This window comes from Toxoplasma gondii, chromosome III (assembly GCF_000006565.2).
Source record: "Toxoplasma gondii ME49 chromosome III, whole genome shotgun sequence".
NCBI lineage: Eukaryota > Apicomplexa > Conoidasida > Eucoccidiorida > Sarcocystidae > Toxoplasma > Toxoplasma gondii.
In genome coordinates this window covers 1,225,304-1,245,602 of record NC_031470.1, presented here as the reverse complement: position 1 = coordinate 1,245,602, position 20,299 = coordinate 1,225,304, and the positions used below count along the sequence as shown (strand labels likewise).

The window sequence follows — 20,299 nt, the reverse complement described above, 5'->3', positions numbered from 1 at the left end:
CTTGCAAACGGATTGCCACCGATCACGTGTACAGATTCGATAAGTCCTTCGCTAAGAACGACGATGCAAGGAGTAGCCACAATCTTCACTCGTTTTTTTCATACTCTTCCGCGGCACAAGGGAAGCTTGTCTCACGTTCACAGAAATTGGCGCGGCAGAAGGTTCCCACGGAGAAGCAATGTGTGAACAGCGTGAGCCTCGACATAAAGTGACCGAGGCAACAGTCCTCTGTCCGCTTCACAGTGTTGTGGTGCATCTGAGGCTGTATGTACACCTCAGAGCTGCGAACCGTTTTTCCCTCTCACGCTGTGCCATGGACTGAAATACTCCCAGCAAGCCAGGGGAGAATCCGTGAAGCGTTTGAAGAAAACGTGCTATTTAATAAGGAATGGCTCCAAACTCACCAGGCTCTCCATAGAGTCTGGCCTTACGCGTAGGGCAGCGTCTTGCACAGTTTGCGGCGGCACAATCGATTAGTTATAGGCGTCTCGTTACACAGAACCGTGCGCAGCGAAACGGCTGTTTCCAAGGCAACGGTATTTATAAGACGACAACCGGCTAATTGATGATGAGGTTTTCGGGTCTTTCTTGACACACATGGGTCGCTGCACAAGAATGTCTGCGATTGTTAACGGACAGGTGGTCTTTCGTCGGCATGTAGGAGTTCGGCAATGCAGTCAGGAAGCTGCAAACAGAAACTGAAAGTGATATAGGACACATGTAGGTGTATTTTTTCCAGCGTTTCAGTGACCTGTCCCCGCGCCCTTCCGTGTGTGTCAGAGGACGGCAAAGGCTGCGTCCTATCTTGCCCACAGCTGCTCGGAACGTGCAGCTGTGGGCAAGATAGGACAGACAGTGACAGCAAACCAAGATATAGGAAGTATGGACTATCTGCGATGAGCAGCAGCACCGGACACAGGTGTTCTCAGTCTCTGCGGCTCTCGAGGTTCATCGACACTCACACAGGTTTTTGTGCGGGTCTGGATCACTCAACAAAAACTTGACTGCACAGAGAAAATGGGTGCTTTTTTTACTTCATGGAGACCGTTAAGCTCTTCATTTCGAAACATGAACAAAGGATTAACAAAAGCTAGGGGAATTCCAATGAGTCCTTCCTCTCGGTCAGATCCCAAAAGGCGCCTCACTCTCCTACTGCGTCTCTCCTCATGAAGGTACAGGACTTCGCGGTCGGAGACACCTCAAAAATAATCCTGTTCCTGGATGTCAAAGTCGAAGACAGCCTGTGCTGCTTATCAGGGTGTTTCTCTGTCTATGTCTCCGCTTTTTGTCACGTGTGTATCGGCCTGTTTTCAGCTCCGGGACCTTAAACACCATTTGTTGTGTGTGCCTGCAATGCCTTGAGCCGTCTGCCTGTTCTATGCCGTTTGTGCCCGAAGCCACCCATCTGGTACCTACACGGAGAGGCAGCTGAGAGTACTGCGGTCACAGCCGCCGCCAAGTTACCGCCTTCTTGGCTGCGTGTCATTCCCCTCAAGTCGGCTATCCCCAAGTCCCTTTGCCCTTTCGGCGTTTCGCTGCCTCTTCCTTTTTCCCTTGCCTGTCTTGCCTCGTGGCCACCACTGGAAACGGCGGCATATCAGATTTTCCGAAGGCACTTTCCGTAGTTGTATGCAAATAACTGCCAACTGGTGGGGCGCTGGAGGGGTTCGCCAAGAGCGAGACTCATGAACTTGACGAAAGGGCAGACATGCAACTGCGGGTGGTGCCCTCTCCGTACGTCGTACCGCTGCACTATCGTGGGGTCGCGCGTAAGGGTCTGCTTTTCTCGAGAGAAATCGTCTCGTTCATGACCTCGACTTTGTTTCGATGCCTGGTGCGTTCTCTCCGTCCTCACGGAGTTGCTATGCTGCTGTACGAGTGTGGTTCTCAGCAACGGCGCCCGATGGGCTCATGGGATTTTTTTTCAGACCGTTGCTTCGGTTCATCTCGCCTGTTCCCAGACCTTCGAGCCATCCCCCTGCCCTGTAGCACTCGTATTTCGAGCGCGTCTAGCAAAAAGAATAGAAATTAGTGTTCGTAAAGTTTTCCGAGAAAGGTCTCTGCTTTTCCACTGCTTTTCCCATTCTTTCGCCCTGTCTCTCTCTCCCGCCAGGCTGTCCAGACCTTCGAAACGGCGGCCCTCCGCTCGACGACCGAACCGGCGCGACGAAGACGCTCAACTTTTTCCTTTCTTCTTCTTTTTTCGGCCCGCTTCTGCTCCGCATTTCCTCTTCATTTCGTGTCTGCATCGTTCCTCTTGCCGCCGTTGGCTTTTCCCACCCATTTTCTCGCTCATGCGCTTCGTATCCGCGTCTCGCCCGATCTCGCTCCCTCTCTCAATGCGGTTCACCTTTTTTCCGCTGTCTGCGAGCCACAGACAGGATGTGTGACAGCGAAGTGACGGAACTTCCGAGGGAACAGACAGAGAGCAAGCGGAAGCAGAGTGCAAAGAAACAAGCAGATATGCGAACGGTACTGCCACCGGCTCCTCTACTTCCGGAAATGCCCCCTTTTGGCTGCCCAAAATGGCGTTCAGTAACCTTAAACCCTAAGGCTTCCTTCATCGTCTTCTGGTGGATCTGCTGAGTGACCCCCCCCCCAACGGGGGGTTCGTCTGCAAATCTGCGAGAGTCCGCTTTTTCGTTTCTTTCCGCCAGGGCTGCAGCAGCAACCGTCAGACGACCAGAGAGCTCTCTCCCGCCTTCTCGACTCTGAGGGAACAAAAAGGGAAGTGGGTGGAGGGAAGAAGGTGACGGATTGACAGCCTGCTCTTTCGTTCCTGGATGGAAGGTGAGAGAGATTCCTGCCATTTATCGGGGCACGAATGCCATTATCCGCGTTAGCGGAGGAACAGGCGCGATCAGCCAAAGATTTAGTTGCTCGTCCTTCTGTCCACTCTGCAGCTGAGCTCCTTGGATTGGAGCGTACTGATTTTTCTTCGGGTCTGTGCCACTTTTATCCAATGCAGTTGTTCCTCTTGATAACAGAGCTGAAGTATTCATCAGTCTGTTACACAAAATGGTCGTGTTGACAGCCGTCCCCGGCGCTTGGCCTTTTTTCTGAGAGCGACGTGGAGGCCGAGTTTCGTCGTCAAAGTCCTTTCTTCCAGCACATGGCTCGAAATTCCGCCTCAGCGACCGGGGACTGTTGGTGTCTGTCCTCGCTCTTTTCCTGCTCTCAGGAGCTCAGAAGTTTCTGTTCTGTCGCCTCTTCCGTTTCTCCTCCCTGCACAGAACTCTACTTCTGTCCCCCTCTGCTGGGCGCGCGGCGCTGATTGGCCCGAGTGTGTCACTCAGCTGGAGCCAGCATCGCGAGGCTGGACAATTTATAGAGGAGCTTGGACTCATCGCGTGACACTCCTGCTCCCTCCTCTTTTTCCGTTTCATATTCTGCGTCTCCTCGTTCACCTTTGCTGTCCTGCCATTTTCTTTCGTCAGTCTGCTGCTGGGTCGTGAGCAAGGCCAGACAAGGCCGTGTTTGCATTTCAGTCTCGGCTGCGTTTTTTCCAACTTCTCGACGAGACATGCCTCGAAATCTGCCGCGGGGCCGCGAGAGGGGGCAGCCCCCTGAGACCTCGTCCCCCGAAGAGAGTCTGTCGAGTTCCTCTTCTTCGTGTCGTACCTTCGCTGCTTCTCCTGGTTCTTCGTTCACTTCTGCTGTCTCCTCTGCGTCTGCCTCTCTCGCGTCCCTCCGCCCGTCGCTCTTTCTTCGCGGCAGAAAGCGATCCGTGTCTCCCCTGGAACAGAGAGGGAGGGCATCCTCTGAGTCGCCCTTCGCCTGTCCACGCTCTCCGCCCGACAGCTCTCGACGCTCTTCCGGAGAGGACTTCACTTGCTCAGCTCGGCAAGGCGTCGGCTTACTAACGAGAACGCATTTTCGTGGATATCCAGTCCAGTGCTCTGCGCTTGGCATTGAAAGTGAAGGCGAACGCGTCGGCAGCCTCTGCGCCTTTCGCGACTCTCGAGGAGAAGACGCGAACAGCGCAGCGCCTGGGGCCAGGCGAAGCAGAGGCCAGGAGGAGCGGGAGCCGGACCGCGAGGAGGGAAGAGAGAGACGGCCGTGTACCTCTGTGGCCTTTTCTCAAGGCCCGGGCGATCGAGGGGACCTGTCGCCGCTCTCTGACAGGGCGGATACAGGCTTGGACTGCGGCCAAGACAGCGAGAGAGCAGACACCGGTGAATGCTTCTCGCCTGATGGCCCTCTCACCAGAAGAGTGTCTCTTCGCGACCCGCCCGCGTGGCGAGACTCGAGAGAGGAAGCACTGCATCCGCCTGTGCCTGATCTTTTCCCAGGCACCTTTGTCCCGGCGCCTGGCGGGGGCCGCCTCGTCTCGCCTGCTTCGGGCCTTTCGGAGCCGCGGGGAAGCATCGGAGAGGAGAGCGAGGGCGCAGACCTTGAAGAGCATCCAATACAACCGGAGGGCGACCATGTGAGACGCACAGCCCGTGGGGACCAATGCAGAGGCAGAGCTGGCGCGGCTTCGCATCCTTCGCCAGCTTCTTCCTCGTCACGTCCGTTTGCTGAAGAGCGAGAGGATGTGTGCGCAGAGGCGCTCATCAGTAAAATGTTTTCTTCGCGTTCGCACTTGCTCGTGCCCAAGTTGCCAGTAGAGCGGCCTTCGCGGCGTTTGAGGACCGACCCGCCGCGGCCGGTCTCCGAGAGAAGGTCGTTTCTCTCTCGTTTGTTTTCCTCTTTTTCCAGCTCGTCGACACACAGCGCGGTGCCGTCTGCACTTCCCAGTCTACCGTCGTCTTTCTCCTTTTCGTCTCTCCCTTCCTCCTCGTCACCTCTACCCCCGTCGCCGAGCGGGCCAGTCTGCGCCATGAGGCCGGAAATTGAGCGCCTCCACAGCGACAGGTCAACCTCCTCGGTGTGTTCGTCGCCCCCCAGTCGCGTCCTTTCGGCGCGGAACTCACGGGACTTCTGCGCGGGGTCCGACCGTCTCCTCGGCTGGCCAGGCTGTGAGCGCGTGGCCTTCTCCCCATCCCTCAACGGAGGCCCAGCCCAAGGCGGCGGGCCGCGGCACAGTCCGTCGTTTCCGGCGCCCTCGCTGTCTTCTCAGACGCACCAGCGCGAGCCACAGGCGAGGCGCAACGCACCCTTTTCCCTCATGCCGACTTCCTTCCTCCCCTTCGCCTCGGCCCTCTATCAGCGTACCTCCGGACAAGCCGCCCCACGCAGCCTCGACCTCGCCACCAACTGTCCTGGCGCCTACCCCTCGCCCGGCGCATCGCCCCCGCCTGGAGCCTCAGGCTGGCAGAGCCAGGGCAGCGCCTCGCTTGCCTGGTTCATGTTATCGGAGGTCGTGGTGAAGGCCCTGACAGTGCATGACACGGGGGGAGTGAACGTGGAAGTCGCAATCGATCCGAAGAATCCATTTCTTCTCCAGGGTACAGTCACCGGGGCTCTTTCCTACGCTCGAGGCGGAAACGGGTCGCGGAGGCAGCGGTCTTGCTCTTTCCAACACGGCGACGTGGCCACACCCGTGGAGCGTCGAGCGCCCAGGCGGTCGTGGACAACCGCGGACACTCCCGGCCCCAGCCCCGGAGCGAGCGAGCCCAGAGGCCCGGGTGAGGACGGCGGCAGGACGTTGTCGCGGAGCTTTCAAAACCGGCGCCAGTTCGCGGCGGCTTCCACGCCTGGCCGCGCGGCCGCCGCACCACTCGCGAAGAGCTCGTCGATGCCGGGCGACCGCGACGAACACGACAGCTCCAAGCGTCCCCCGGCTTCAACTGCGCCTTCTTCCTGGGTCGCTTCGCTCCGGTCCGCATCGTTCATTGGCGGCTCGAAGCTCAAGAGGCAAGAGGGCGGGCAAGGCTTTGCCATTTCCTCTCCGGCTCAGAAGCGAGGCTCCTCCGCGAACTCTGCGTTCTCCGACGGCGAGTGCCGCACCCCGCCTCCCCCGCCGCTGCGTGCGACTCCGTCGAGGGGCAGCCGCTCAGGCGAAGGGCCTTTCTGGAGTCCCTTCGGCGCTGCAGAGAGCGCGGGCCGCGAGACGGCTGCGAGTTCGAGAGGCGAGGCCCGGGAGGGTGCGCCGATCCGGCGTGGCAGGACGGGCGAGTTGAATTCGCCGTCTTCCATCTCGAATCGCTTCCCGTTTCGGGCCTTCTCGGCTGTTTCCTCGGCGTCACTCTGCCGCTCGGGCGGACCGGCCGCGCGCGGTGCCCCCCACGCCACTTACTACTATTTCGGCGAGACGAAGCGGAACAAGAGGCATGGTTGGGGGATGATTGTGAACGACGAGCGCTGTCTCCTCGAGGCACAGTGGGTGAACGATACGGTGCTCGGCTGGTACGTTTGCTACCACGAATACGCCACCGAGTTCGGGTATCGCGAGCTGACCAACGTCTCCGCTGTCTCCGTGGCGAGCGACAGCAATTCGTTCATCATCCCAGTCCGGCCGTCGCCGACAGACGCGGGCGACGCCCCGCTCAGACCCCTCGAGCGCAGCGACAGAAGCAAGCGAGACAAACTTTCCACCTCGCCTTGGAAGGGCGGAAAGCCTGCGTGGGGCCGGACCGGCCGACGCAGCTCCACAATCGCAGGTGTGGCCCAACCGAAGGAGCACAAAATAGCCGGGTCCAAAAGCGACTCGGACAGCATCGCGCTCTTGCAGTCCTTTACGCCAGATCCCTCCAATTCCACATTCTTCCTGTCATCGCCCGTCCCCTCTGCTAACAAGCTTAGCTCGGGCGGCGCCCCGAACGCAAGCGACGACCCCGCCGCCCGCGACCGTGACGCTGCCTTGCCGGCTCGCCCTGTATCGCCTACCGTCGGAACCGCGCTCGCAAGCTCTTCTCCCACTGGTTCTTCTCTTCCCGGTTCTCCTCCCCCAAGGGCCTCGATGGGGGGCTCTGCGACGGGGGCGCTGGCCGAAGCAGCGAAGCGGAGAGGCCGGTTGATGGCCCACGCGCACTTTGCAGACGATCCGGAGCAGACGGACAAGGTCCTGTCTCAGGTGCGGCGCGGGAAGCTGAAGCACAAGACGATTCACAGCCAGACAGCTTTCACGATCACGGTGACTCATTTCGAGGCGCTCGCGGAGACCGGCGCGCAGGTCGACGCGGGCGGCGCGCGAAGAGGCGACGGTTTCGAGAGCGGCCTCGCGGCAGCTCCGGAACTCGAAGGCACCGCTCGCAGCTCGGCGGGTCCCGTCGTGCCTTCGAGGCCTCGCTCGGCATCTGCAGACCACGTCCTGGTCACTCACACGCTGGTCAGAGCGAAGAAAAACGGCCTGGACGTGGAGAGGCCGCGCTCAGGTCCCATCGCAGGCGCCAGCAGGAGAGTCTCTGTCGCCTCTCCGGCCGCAGTCGCTGCTGCGCAGGCCGCCGCGGAAGTCGAGGCGATGGGCGGCCCTTACGCAGCAGCTGACTCGGGGCCTTTTGACCGGGCCGAGAAAGAGACAGCGTGGACGCAGGGCGGGCCTACGCATTCCTCTGTGGTCGATGGTGCTTCCCGTTCTGTCTCGCCGTCGGCTTTGCGGAGAGAGCAGGAACCACAGCGACCGACTCCAGACGACCTTCCGTCCTCGGCGAGTCCTACTACAGGCCTGCCGCCGCCGTCCTCTGCTGCGTCGGCATCTGGTCCGTTGGCTGTGTGTGCAACAAGTCAGTCCTCAGTTGCCTCTGCGGCTCTGGTGGGGTTGTCCAGCGCGAGCACGAGTCAGAGCGGGGTAGACAACAGCACTTGGGGAGGCAGATGGAAGTTGGGCGACTTGTTGGGGCATGGAAACGAGCTGTCGGCGTACTCGTCGCAGCGCGAAGACGTGTCTGAGCTCGACGATGAAAGCCTGAGTCGCGAGAGTCCAGTGCCACCAGCACTCTCCGTTTTGCAAGGTGCGCAGCCTCTGTCTGCCCGAGGCCAAGAGACAGGGAGTGGTCTGGAGAAGAAACAAGAGGCACCAGAAGAGGCGTCAGAAACTGGGAAGGACGTGGCAACTGAGAACGCGGCGCTGATGTTCCTCCACCCACTTCCACAGTCTCGCAGCTGCTCGGGGAGCTCGTCGCGGTCGTTGTCGCGAAGCAGCGGGCCAGGGACGACAGGGACAGAGGCACCGAGCGCAGAGGCCCCGGACCCGGAGATGTCTCAAGAGGAAGCAAGCGAAGCGGCTTCGCCGTTTCAGCGGCGCCGGAGACGCCCGTTGACGTGTATTCCGTATGAAGCGTCTGCGGCGGCGAACAAGGTCATGCTGGACCTGACTGACGCGGAGGCGCGCGAGGGCGGGGCGTGTGAGAGGAGCGACGAGGCCGAGGGACGGCCGGTGTCGAACTCGAGTGCAAACGCGGTGTCAGCGGAGGAGCTGGAGCGACGCAAGCGGCGACTTCGTCGGGGCTCGACCTTCCCGGAGTTCACGACGCAAGAAAATCCTGCAGTGACGGAGACCGTTCTCTGCGAAGGCATTAACCGCGGTGGAACGCGCCCGTGCATGCGCGACCCGCACTTCGGGGCGGGCCCCCCACCGTGCCACTACCTGCGGGCCTCAGACAGCACCAAGTGGAGCACCAATACGTTTTGCCACTTCCTCCGCATGCTCGGCCTCACGCGCGAGGCGTCCATCGCGAAGCTAAATCGTCTCTGTGGGGCAGACATTCCGACGCTTACTCGGGAGAAGTTGCGGGAGACGGGCATCACGGATCGATACATCCACAAGTTTCTGCTCACCGTTGCCCGCTGCCTCTGGTCCTGCTCCGATCACCTCGACCCTCTGACGCCCCTCAACCGCCGACACCTGAGGCGCTCCACCTTCGCTTCGAAGCAAAACGCGAAAGGGACGGAGCGACCTGCCCAGGCGCCCTCCGCCTCGACCACGTCTTTGGCCTCCGAGGACGGCCTCCGCTCCATTCCCGCCAGCGAGGTTCGAGTGGGCAGGAAGCTCGGCGGTGGCGGGTACGCGACGGTATACAAGGCGCGGTACCGGGGCCGAGACGTCGCCTGCAAGATCTTCAAATACACACCCTCGGCCTGGCACGAATCGGTGAAGAGCGACTCCCGAGACGCCGCCTCGAGTCGGCAGACTCCCACGGCCAAGGACCTGGCAACTGGGCCGGTGCCCAGACGCGGCCCGGAGGCCCAGGCCAGCCGTCCTCAGGGGGGCAGTGGGGGACGCCCGCTGGACTCATGCACCTCGCCTGCTCAGTCGCGGCGATCCAGCGACCGCGTGGATGTCCCTCCGTCCTCAAGTCAACGCCAGGAGCCGACCGCTGCCCCGGCAGGCTCGAAATGTGAGCCGGGTGCGGTCGTGTCGCGAGCCAACTCGCTGACTTACAGTGGAGCTCGCGGTGTCCTGGAAGTCCACCCAAGAAGGACGAGCAATGTCCTCTCTTCAGGGCTCCAGTCGGCGAGAAGCGAAGAGAGTGTGCCTCAGATCGACGGTGAAACGCGCCTCAAGCACAGGGCTCAACTGGAGAAGAGCTGCGACGAATGTCGCGCCGACAGTCCTCTCCTGGGTTTGGAAGCAAGTTGCGGCTCCCGCTTCTCTAGTGAGTTAGGCGAGGAAGACCTCACCCGCCAGCCCTCTCCGCTCGCAGCGACTACCGGTCAGGAGGGTCGCGTGGACCATCGGAGGTCGAGTAGCTGCATGCAGCTGGTCGCTGCGAAGATCTCGACTTTCGACCACAATGGCGGCCATGCCAGCTGGTACACGCATTCCGGCTCGCGTCTCCCGCATGAGTCTCCGGATTGGTTAGGGGAAGACGGCGATGGTGGGGAAGAGCGGGAAGACGACGGGGCGTCGGGTGGGCCCCATGCGCACGAGAGAGACGAAGCCAGTCGACTCGCTCGCCCTTCCGTGTCTAGCGAGCCGGCGCTTCTTTCGTCGCGCGTCTGGCGGAAACCTTCGGACCCGAGCGATGTGTCCAGGCGATCGTCTTTCTCGTGTCTGCCTCCCGTTCCATGTGTGGAAGAAGTCGAAAGAAGACCTTCAGGGACTTCCGGCTTCGAGACCCGCTCGCTTTCTGGTGCCTCCAACAGCCTGCGGAATGCCCAGGCGGCACCGAGAAGCGCGGCCGGCGAAAGGGCCGCCTGCGAGCAGTCGGAGCTGGCAGGGTCAGAGGGCGGCGCGGAGTCGAGGCAGAGCGACAACGCGGGAAGCGAAGCGGAGTTGACCAGACAGGAGACGCATGCGACGCAAGACGAAGAAGACAGCCAGAAGGCTTCAGCGTCGCGAGCCACGGGCAGGCCCTGCCCAGAGACCCAAGGCCGCGTGGTCCCCAAGCTCGACTACTTCCGGTACTGTCCCCAGCCGCTGAAGCACCGCGACTACGAGGCAGACATTCTTGCGGCTCTTCAGCCCCACCCGAACATCATTTCTCTCTACGGGCGCTGCCACCTGCGCCCAGGCGAGGAGGCCCTCATCATTGAGTACTGCAAAAAGGGCAGCCTCGACGCCCTCGTCTTCCCCCGCGAAAACGAACGGCGCGGAGGCCCGAAACTCTGGAAGGCGCTCTCCCGGCCGAAGCTCGTCCAAATCTTCATCGACGTCGCCAAGGGCATGGCTCACGTCCACTCGCGAAACATTCTCCACAGGGACCTCAAACTCAGCAACATTCTCCTGGACGGGGATACAGGAAAGGTGGGAAGAAGAACGAAAGAAAAAAAAACACGGGCACACTTCAGTTCCAGAATGTGCCAAACAGTGTGCAGATCCCGTGGAGACAGCGCGGCCTACAGCTGGGCACTGGGTCTCTTTTTCAGGTCGTGACCCTTGCATGCGCTTAAGTGTGTTCACAGGTTGCGGACTTCGGAGTGGCGACGGCGTTTGTCCCAAGCGACAGTCCGTCAGTCTTGGCCCTCTTTGGAAATCTGTTCTATGCGGCGCCAGAAGGTAGGAAGCGGTGAAAAGTAAAAGGAAACAGCCTTTCTTCTCGCGGATTCGTTTTTCTTTGGGGCTGGCCCGACTTGTCTTCCCTCTCTCTTCTAGGAGAAAGGTCCTGCGTGTTCGTTCTAGCGTACTTTTTGCGGCCTCCTGGTACGGCTTCCGTCGCCGTTTTTTGTGCTTCTCGGTTTCTCCGAACCGTTGCGCTTCCTTTTCAACCTTCCCTCAATGTGCCCTTTGTCTGCAGTTCTCCGAGGAGATGCTTTCTATCCGGCATCCGACGTCTGGTCGTACGGCGTCGCCTTCTGGGAAGCGCTAACTGGGACCCTGGCCTACGAAGGTATGTCTTTTTATTTTTAGAAATCTGTCCCTTCAGTTGTACGTGGCAAAACATAGCCGCGCACACCTTTCTTTTTGTGGTTGTCGGCAAAGCTTCTGGGTTTCCTCTTCATTTCAATCGTTATCGGCCACGGTCTGAATAGGCGCGTGCGAGCGTGTCGTTGTGGCAGTCCTCCGTCGGCTGTCTGTACAATGGCCGTCGCACTCTGTGAACTGTGAGGCAGCGACGCCTGTCTCTCAAAATCTCCTCTTCGATGTTTCTCACATTCGACTCGGCGAATGGACTGTGCCACGTTTTCGTTCTTCAGGTTTCCCGGCTGGCTTCGTCTTCACGCGAGTTGCCGCAGGAGCCTTGGGCCTCCACATTCCCTCCGATTTTCCGCCGCCGTTGAGGTTTCTCATGTCCCGCATTCTTGCCTTCGAGCCATCCGAGCGGCCGTCGTTCGAGGAGGTGGCGCAGGCGTTGACCGATCTTCAGGCGAATGCTTTGTCGGAGATCGAGAGAGACTTGGACGACTTCTTTGGCTTGGCGTGAAGAGCATAAAACAAGCCTGCGCGCGCAGACGTTCAAAATTTCAGCCACCACGCTTCTACAGTTTGATCGGGAAGTGGATGTAGCGCTGAGAGAGAGGTCAGCAGTCGTCGAATAGAAGTGAAGCTTTCAAAGATGAGGCTTTAGTTGTCAAATAGGTAGGTAGATGTCCATTCTAAGTGACAGACCAGGCGCTGCTTGCTTGAGAGACTGCGAGTTGGTCGCATGTCTCCCGCACTACGCCCGTCGCATGTCTCGAGACGTCCAGGCCGAATGCGACAAGAAAAAACGCAAGCGATTTTTTTGTGACGGCTGAAAGAAACAGAATCAAGCATACGAACAGCTTCTCTCGACGTCGCTGCATACGAAACGAGAGAGCAGAGGGGAAGCGCCCGGCGCGGTGCCGTTTCAGGGGTCGCGGTTCAGTCTCATCCGCCACCGCAGAAATGCCATGCGCTTCTCCCGCGCCATATTGACACTGATTCGGATGATCGTGGACGTAGACACGTACAAGCATCCAGGGAGGCATGCATATCTATATAGATATAAAGAGCGGAACTTTGCAACTGTCGGGCTGCGTCTCCATTGCTTGCTTTTGTACGCCCAACAGCAGGAAGGGCGTACCAGAGTGTATATGGTTGCGTATGCATACAGCTTGTAGACAGTGGCTTTTCAACACAGGCGATAAATGCCTCTCCGCGAGGAGGGAAGCGGCGCGCCGCTCAATTCCAACCGGGAACGCAGACATTTTGACGGAAGGGAACAGTGTCACTTATCTGCCGCCTGGGTGCAAATCAGTAGTGGTCGGCTACAAAAATCGATTTTCAAACTTGTGAGATCCGCTGACAGAGGTAACGGATTTTATCTTAACCAATCAACTCTTGTTGTTCCTGTCCCTTCGCCACCACTGCCGCCTCGGAAAAGCTCATTATACATGTTTATATAAACACATGTATGTAATTCTGAGTCTGTGCATGGTGATATGTACATATATATGAGGTGGCTTGCCGTGATTGGGCTCAAGGAACAGTGTTGCAGCCTGGCGTACACCCTTTCGATCCGTAGAGAAGGCTCTTCAGACTGCATGGTGGTTAACGGTAGAATCGTGTCACACTCTAGCGACTGTTCCTGAGTTAGCACCACGATGCAGAGAGAACGGAATGCTTGAACAGGCATAGCCAAGAGACCAAAGGCTGGTGAACGATGAGCTCAGTACAGTCGCTTGCCCCTGCGAAGTGCAGAGGGACTGTGGGACGGTCTACCGAAAGAACCTTTGAAGGAGACGCACGACCATCGGACAGAAACTCTAGATCTAACATTCTTTTCCTGCGAAGGCAACGGAGACTCAGCATCGCAGACAAGCCCCCGGCGGCTCTGGTTTTGGCGAATCTTTGACAAGCAAGTTTTGAAGTGACAGAGACACTCCAGAGTATCTTGTGTTCGCCGGCAGAGACAAAGTGGCAGACACCTTAACAGGAGAACGAGTAGATTTCACATGGGCGCTTGCCGGGAACACAGGGAGGCTAATGCCGGAGAAACAACAGCGCAGTTCCCTCGGGTAGAAGCGCTGGCGCTAACAGCTCTCAGAGCTACATGCCTAGGTCAAGCTGTGTACCTTTTCGCAAGAAAAGAGTACATGTACAGCTACAAATCTACATAAACAGGTTTGATAAAATCCGAACCGATCAACGGCTGGCAGACCTCAGGTGACATTCAGAACGAGATATTCCCCGAGCCCCCAAAACTCAGGTGGAAGCATTCCCGCGGTGTTCAAAGGAGAAAAAGACTGCACTCAAAACGCGTTTCTCTGCAGTTCGTTAAGTCCCAGGTTACGCCTGGCACCTTGTTTTCCGTAACTGCAGGAGATTCAACTTCGTTGTCTCCCGTGTTCTTTCCTGTGGCAGGATTGCTTTTTTTCGCGTCCTTTCACGTGTGTCGTCACCTAATTTCCCTCGCCGTCTCTCCGCTAGCTCCACTTCCCGTCGTTCTGTTCGCCTGGCGCTTCAATGTCTCTCCCTCTCACCCTTTATTCCTGTTTGATTTTCTCTGGATACCCTGTCGGGGCTCGAGACCGGTCTGAAGCCTTTCCTGTCTTGTGTGGGAAGCTGTATGCATAAATCTTCCATCCATTCAAATCCCCGTCTTTCTCGGATATATTCCTCTTCGTGTGACTCGCTTCCCTCTCTCAACCGTCTGCGGTGGTTTTGGCATCGTGCCTTCGCTGTCCCCTGTCCCCTGATGGCATTTAGGTCCTCCACCTGCGCTCGCCTTGGCTCTCCGATACCGTTTCTGCCATTGTCGGCCTGTCTCTCTCTGTCGCATATTTAACCGCCATTTCAGAGCGGAAAGTGTCGCGACACTCGCCCGCTTCCTGCCCTAGTAGAGCCCGCGGTGTCTGTGTTTGCTCCGCTTCGCAGGCGACTGGCTCGCAGTTGTCCATGTCTCCCGTTCTCCTTCATCCTGTCCAGTTCCTCTCTCTGTCCCTTTCTGTCCCCCGCCAAAGTGCATGGCCCAACTTCCCTTCCCTTGCCTCTTTCTCTCTTCCCGGAGTCTTTCCTTGTGCTTCGCGTTTTTCTCCGCCCTCGCCCTATCCTTCTTCTTCTCCTTCTTTCCAGTCCTCTTCGGCCTGCCGTCGAAGTCGGCCTTATGCGCTCTGGCCATTTGCTCGCCTCTGCTCGAGTCAAAACTCGAGGCCGCATGCAAAGGCCGGTGCGGCGTCTCCCGCCCCCGCGTCTTGGAGAAAAGGGCATCCTGGGGACTGTGGTTCGTGTGGCGAGACTGCAGTCTTGAGACTCCCCGCGAAGGAGAGGCACTGGCAAAGTGTCGACCTGAAGAAGCCGAGCGAGACGCAAAGGGAGCGGAGGAAGCTGCATGCGGCCGAGAGAAGCCTTGGCGACCCGCGGACCCGCGCACAGAAAGCAGGCCAGGACAGTCACTCCGACAGTGGCCATACAGCCCACAGCGACAGCAGTAAAGCTGAAGCACCGTGACGGGAGGCTCTGCGCAAATGGCATGGCCTCGCGTCCCACACGCCAGACACCGGATGCCTTGGTCTGTGGCGCTGTCTCCGGTCTCTCGGTCCGACTGCCTCCTCATCCCCTCCTTGAAGAGTGACGACGTAGCCGGAGAGACAGGGGAGGGAGCGAGCGATCTTCCGCCGCGTTGGGGGTTCCTGGGGCTGGCCGACGCGTCCTCATCGCTCTCCGAGGCGCTGGGACGCGAGGGCAGATGACTGCTGGCGTTGACGGAGACGCGCAGTTCGCCACGCAGGCTCTGTTCGACTAGGAGCAGCGGACAGGCTTCTTCGGCATGGCCAAACCCCGCGCAGAGGCGGCAAAAGACATGCTTCGCCGTGCACTGGAAAGGCGCGTGGTCGTCTCGGAAACAGAGAAAACAACATGTTCTCTGGCTGGCGTCCTGCGCCTCGCCCCAAGGACTCCGAAAGCTGTCCCGGCTCCCGTCTCGCCTTCCGCCCTGGCGAAAAGAGCCACCGAGAGCAGCCCGGCGCTCGACGGCTTCTTCTCTGCGACGAAGCCAGTCGGGCTTCAGTTCCTGCAACTCCTCTTCAGAAACAAAATAACGGCTCTCTGCAAAGCGGTACTTCCTCAGTTCCCCGGCCTGGGAGGAAAAGCGAGAAGAAGAAGATGAGGGCGGGACGGACGGCGACGAAGGCATGGTGCCAGCGACGGAGTGACCAAAACGGCCAGACGACGGTACAACAGAAGAGTGAGAGGAAGAGGAACGACTGCGATGCGAGACCTGTCGGGGGGTGGCAGATGACCCAAGTTGAGAACGGTTTGAGCGAGAAGCCCAAGGAGAGAAAGTGGGTTTCTGCGTGTCGTCGCTTCCAGCTGCGCGGGAGTTCTGCGACTTCGAGGCACCTGCTGTACAAGTGTATCTACGTTGATATCGACTCGGGCTTCCTGACGCATACGCATCGGACGTCTCCCCAGCGGTCCGATCTGTACGACCGGCCTGTTCCCCTTCTGGTTTCGCACGGGTGGAGGACGAGGAGGAAGACAGCGGGTACGGGAAGGCAGACGAAGCGACGCGGCCACCTGACGGCACGTTGCGATTCGAGGCGGGAGCAATGCGCTGCTCGCCGATCGAGAAGGGGGAGTTACGAGACCCAGAGTCCCAGGGAGAATCTTCAACCAACGAGGAAAGTGAGGTGTCGCCCTCAGTATCAAAGGAACACAACAGGCCCCCCCCGTCCGTGTCGATACACCCCCGGCGGTTGCCTTGGGTCTGTCTAGAAGAAAACAGCATGTTTTACTCCCTAGCTTTCGAGAAGCAGCTCAGGCGCGGAGCGTGGAAAGAACAGCGCAGGGAAAGGAAGGAATGCAGTGACCTCACTTTACAGCAGACGGGAGCATCTTTTGAAATGGGTTTAGATTACTCCCTGTCGCAAAGCGGGGGGAAAGAGTCACCCTTAGTGGTCCTCTCTGCGGGGCACAAAGAACGAACCGCCGTATGCAGGTGAAGGAGTTCCCGCCATTTCTTCTAAAGAGACTTTCCCCGTCGTTTCCTCAGGACAAGGTGCTGTGGAGGTCCAATGAAGACGTACCCGCCCGGCGCGCGCCGTCAAGCGGGGGATAATGAAGGGCCAGTGTCCGCGAGGACCTGTTATGAAAACAATTGACAACACCTCCTTTTGTCTGTGGGTAATCATGAATCAAACTGCCATGGAAAGACGTCAAACTGTTGTTGGGAGGGGGCGGGGGGGAATCTCTTTGAACGAGCTCCACGAAAGGCACCGCATATAATTCGCATTGCATGTGCATGCGAGTGGTCACATTCTGCGAGTTTCAACCGTACGACTCACGGGCGTAGATATTTGTCAGATCATTTCGATTTGCAAGGTTGAAGATGTCATGCTTAGCGTGGTAAGCAGCATTTCCTCCCACCATTCGTTCGTGTTGGTTGCTATATTACAGAGAAAAGTCAGCATCACGTTGCCGGGCCTCACAGAGCTCCACGGGCCAAGAAATTTCCAAAGACGATAATACCTTCTGCACCAAACATTTCATTTGAGCGAAAACGGGCAAATCTTCAGGTTACATATCTCTGAGCTGTGACTTCAATTCTTCACCACCGCGGAACTGTCGCATGCTCTGAAAACATTGTCGCAGCCACCTTAGCATAGTTGGTAGTGCATTTGATTCGTAATCAAAAGGTCGTGGGTTCGATTCCCACAGGTGGCTCTCATTTAGGAGCACAACTTTTTCGGTCGCTCTGTCGTTTACATCCACCTGCCTTTTCCATTGTTTCTACCTTCATTGGTGGCTGTGATACTTCTCTCGACGAACGAGTTTCCACATTTAGAGGCTGTTTCCTGCCACATGAGCAATTAGCATCGACTTCGTGTATGTTTGCACACGTTCTCCGTCAGGATTATAACAGCGCAGATTTTCGGCGGCATAAATATGTGTCCCTGCAGCGAAAAAGTATTTGGACAGCAGAGTTCCAGATGTGTCAAAGAAAATCGTAGGATCGACAACCAGCTTCCCTTTGCTAGTGTTGTCTCTTACACACTCGCGTCTCACTTAACGCGGCAGGTCAAGGGTCGAGATATTCTAGTCAGTCAAGCAACTCCTTTGCCTCATTACATTCACGAAACCCGAAGGTTCTCCTGAATAGTTCGCGAAGAAACACTCGTTCGGAGGGAAAAAGCACGTATTTAGACGGGTAGTCCTGAGCGCTATCAACAAATCGTGACAAAACACCTGGTTCCTTGGGTCAGAGTTCCCTTTGTCAGCTCGGTCCGCAAGCACATAGAACAGTTAACTGGAGCGCTCGTCGCGTCCTGTGCTGCAAATGCTAGGCTTTGCATCAGTAGTCGCTGTATTCAGATGTCGCTTATTTGACTGCATGAGCTTGTGTGGTCGCCTTAGACTTGTACGCAAAGACACTGACATTTTTGCAGCACTAGGCATTTGCAATCCAATTTTGTCATGTCATTCGCAAAATGCTACATCTTTCCTTATTCAGGAAAGCATATGCTTGAGTCCAAGTCGCTTATGAGCTGGTCAGTTGCCCTATAGGGTCCATTTTCTTTTGCAGTGTGTAACTGTATCGTGATAGCTTGTGTAATCCCGCTTTTGCTGTGTTTGCGGTACACCTCGCTGACTCGAAACTCAGTGAATAGTAAAACGGTTAAATTTGTCTATAAGTCTGGCATAAAGCTCTACTCGGAAACGTCTGCTACTGTGTTCGGCCGATAACGCAGAGCTTCAACAAGAACGCCGAACGTGTCCCGCGAATGTGTCAGTGCAGACTGAATCGGCATGTGCAACATGTGAACGAATTGTCGGCACAGACTACTTTCATTTTGGCGACACGGCTAGCGCAAGTCTCTCGGGCACACATAAACGACGGTTTCATACTTTTACCTCTCGCAGTGAGTAAAGAGAAACAATGGCAGAATGAAGATTGATTCCTATCAATGGAGTACAGGGGTTTCGTTGGAGAGATTTTCGACACCTTTTCCGCAAACCCGGACAGGGAAATCTTCTAGAGAAAAAGAGCTTTCTCTCAGGACAACAACGACAGCTGCGTTTTTTAACGCGTATCGCCAATGTCAAGGTTGCACAAGGGACAGGCAGACGTGAGCGGCTAACGTGAGACACACCGAGTTCACTGGGACAGGTGCACTATCATCGGTCGATCGGATGTCAAAAGGACACACCGAAGGCGCTAGTCCTGGAACCAGATCCTGGTTGCCTTGAGCTGGTTGATCTTTCCCTTAAATTTAGGCAGTTTGTTATTGAACTCCTTCTGATGCGGGAGAACCAGTTTGTTAGGAAGGCCGTAGCCCTGCATCGCAATTGGAGGAATCTTCACCTGGCCCTTGTCCCAGATAAGCGTTCCTGCATATCAACGCATAGGTGTCGCCTTCCGCTGGGAGGTCTTTGACTCTGTTCGACAACCAGCGGATCACTGTACGGAAAAGTTCCACTGATACTACCATATCCTTCACATGACAGTCTCTGAGGAGCGCACTCGCTCGAGCGTTGGACAAGTGTAACGACCCAAGTAGATGGGGCACGGCGAGAAAAAAACGCAACAGGAGTGAAGTGCATTCTATGTGAGAAACGCGGTGCATGCATGCCGACCGATGGACTGAAACCCCCCATGCACAATACGATACCGATTTGAAATACCTAGACTACGAGAAGATTGTCTAACGACACCTCGGTGTTCACACTGTTTATGTGCACACTCCGATACACTGGGGGTAACAACGGCATGTTAAAAGTGCATTTCGTTTCTTGCGAAACTTCCGCCGACGCTCACCTTTGCGAATTGCCTTCAGAAATCGCTTCCTCACAGGTAAGCGGTTATAGAACTGCTGCAGCACGGATTCGGAGTGTTTGTGTCCGGCGAGCAGTACCGGTGACAAACGGAGCCAAGATGTCAGAAAAAACTGCGAAATATTTGTCTGACTCCTGTCTTCGACTTTCGAGCAACAAGTCGTTGGCTTTTCTCGACACAAAACGTTTGCATCGACAGCTCCACTAGTCTCTGTTGAACAAGTGGTAATTAGCGCGGTCCTACTTTTATGCGTCCTCCTCAGTCGACACATCGAATCTCCTTCGCTCTGTTCTGTTAACTCTGACTCATCACGGGAGCCGCACTGCGAGGCTGGGGTCCGATTCACAGTCTCGAGTGTCCGTGGGGCAGGAAGTTGACGGCAGGAGATCCTGCTGTGCTTTGGAACAGTATCATCTGAAATAGGCAGAGAGAAGTATCCTGAGGGTCGCCTCCGTGAACCGAATACACACTTTTCTTGCCGACGAGTGAGACAATTCACGCCGGGTGCCTCTTCTGCAGGCACATCTCGGCATAGAAGAGGCTGTCCGAACGACGGGAGGGGGCAGAGTGTGACTGAAGGAGTTTCCCGAGTTGAGAGAGCCTGGTTCGACACTGCGACGAACCCAGCGATACTCTTCGACGGGGGCGGCAGCGCACAGATGGAGGACACCCTCCGCAAATCGAAAAAAACGCGAGCAGCCGGCATCGGTTGCACGGTGGCGATTGGCTTGGCAGGCATTCGGGAGTGCTCATCCAGGAGAGCCGAGGAAGGAACTTACAGAAGCACCAGCTTTCTACTACGCACTCACAAGAGAAAATGGACCGAAAGAAAAACAGAACGGGGCAAAAGAGACGAAAACGCCACCAGCCCCGTGAGGAAGCGATGGCACGTACCGCATGCAAGCAGTCAGCCGTCGTTGGGTGCACTAGAACCCCCTATAGAGTATGATTAAGAGACACTTGTGATGGGCTTTTATGGTGGATCACCTTTGTTTGAGAACGGAGTCGTCACAGTGGTGCGCATCACCATAGAATCCACTACAGCGTAGAAGCATTGTTCCTGCATGCGCTGAATCGCCCTGTCCTCTCGCGTCTACTGTCCGCATACTACGCTTTGATTTTAAGTGAAGCCTATTGTGTGCGTTTCATCCCTCACCAGCGACAAATATCTAAGTAACCCTAGCATCCATGAGGCTGGATGAATGAGAGTTTGTGGTATTGAGTGCCAGAACAATAGAGGCGCTCCATGCCGGAGGTACACAGCAACCTATTATGTGTTACAGTGTCTAGATAACCGAGGC

At 57.1% G+C, this 20,299-nt stretch overlaps 3 protein-coding genes and 1 non-coding gene across 4 annotated transcripts; 2 read left to right on the top strand and 2 right to left on the bottom strand.

Annotated features, from left to right (window-relative positions):
• The first annotated feature begins 1,829 nt into the window (after nucleotides 1–1,829).
• Nucleotides 1,830–12,560, top strand: TGME49_253860 (Tyrosine kinase-like (TKL) protein). Its single transcript, XM_002369400.2, has 4 exons — nucleotides 1,830–10,570; nucleotides 10,729–10,822; nucleotides 11,061–11,153; nucleotides 11,461–12,560. The coding sequence occupies exons 1-4, from the start codon at nucleotides 3,524–3,526 to the stop codon at nucleotides 11,685–11,687; spliced, it is 7,461 nt and encodes a 2,486-aa protein (XP_002369441.2). The 5' UTR covers nucleotides 1,830–3,523; the 3' UTR covers nucleotides 11,688–12,560.
• An 885-nt stretch (nucleotides 12,561–13,445) lies between these two features.
• Nucleotides 13,446–16,396, bottom strand: TGME49_253850 (hypothetical protein). Its single transcript, XM_002369399.2, has one exon. The coding sequence runs from the start codon at nucleotides 15,951–15,953 to the stop codon at nucleotides 14,061–14,063; it is 1,893 nt and encodes a 630-aa protein (XP_002369440.1). The 5' UTR covers nucleotides 15,954–16,396; the 3' UTR covers nucleotides 13,446–14,060.
• A 419-nt stretch (nucleotides 16,397–16,815) lies between these two features.
• TGME49_253840 lies at nucleotides 16,816–16,888 on the top strand. Its single transcript has one exon. It is a non-coding gene; the product is annotated as a tRNA-Thr (tRNA).
• Nucleotides 16,889–17,993: 1,105 nt separating this feature from the next.
• Nucleotides 17,994–20,141, bottom strand: TGME49_253830 (hypothetical protein). The gene is made up of 2 exons (XM_002369398.2): nucleotides 18,981–20,141; nucleotides 17,994–18,553 (listed from the first exon to the last, which is right to left on the bottom strand). The coding sequence occupies exons 1-2, from the start codon at nucleotides 19,735–19,737 to the stop codon at nucleotides 18,381–18,383; spliced, it is 930 nt and encodes a 309-aa protein (XP_002369439.1). The 5' UTR covers nucleotides 19,738–20,141; the 3' UTR covers nucleotides 17,994–18,380.
• Nucleotides 20,142–20,299: the final 158 nt, after the last annotated feature.

What these genes read in the sequence shown, in the direction of transcription:
- TGME49_253830 (XM_002369398.2), bottom strand. Translation starts at nt 19,737, where the DNA reads ATGCCTGCCAAGCCAATCGCCACCGTGCAACCGATGCCGGCTGCTCGC. An exon ending in TCTGAAGGCAATTCGCAAAG is followed by an intron (nt 18,554 to 18,980) that starts GTGAGCGTCGGC and finishes GTTGATATGCAG; the next exon opens with GAACGCTTATCTGGGACAAG.
- TGME49_253860 (XM_002369400.2), top strand. Translation starts at nt 3,524, where the DNA reads ATGCCTCGAAATCTGCCGCGGGGCCGCGAGAGGGGGCAGCCCCCTGAG. An exon ending in TGGACGGGGATACAGGAAAG is followed by an intron (nt 10,571 to 10,728) that starts GTGGGAAGAAGA and finishes GTGTGTTCACAG; the next exon opens with GTTGCGGACTTCGGAGTGGC. An exon ending in TGGGACCCTGGCCTACGAAG is followed by an intron (nt 11,154 to 11,460) that starts GTATGTCTTTTT and finishes TTCGTTCTTCAG; the next exon opens with GTTTCCCGGCTGGCTTCGTC.
- TGME49_253850 (XM_002369399.2), bottom strand. Translation starts at nt 15,953, where the DNA reads ATGCTGTTTTCTTCTAGACAGACCCAAGGCAACCGCCGGGGGTGTATC.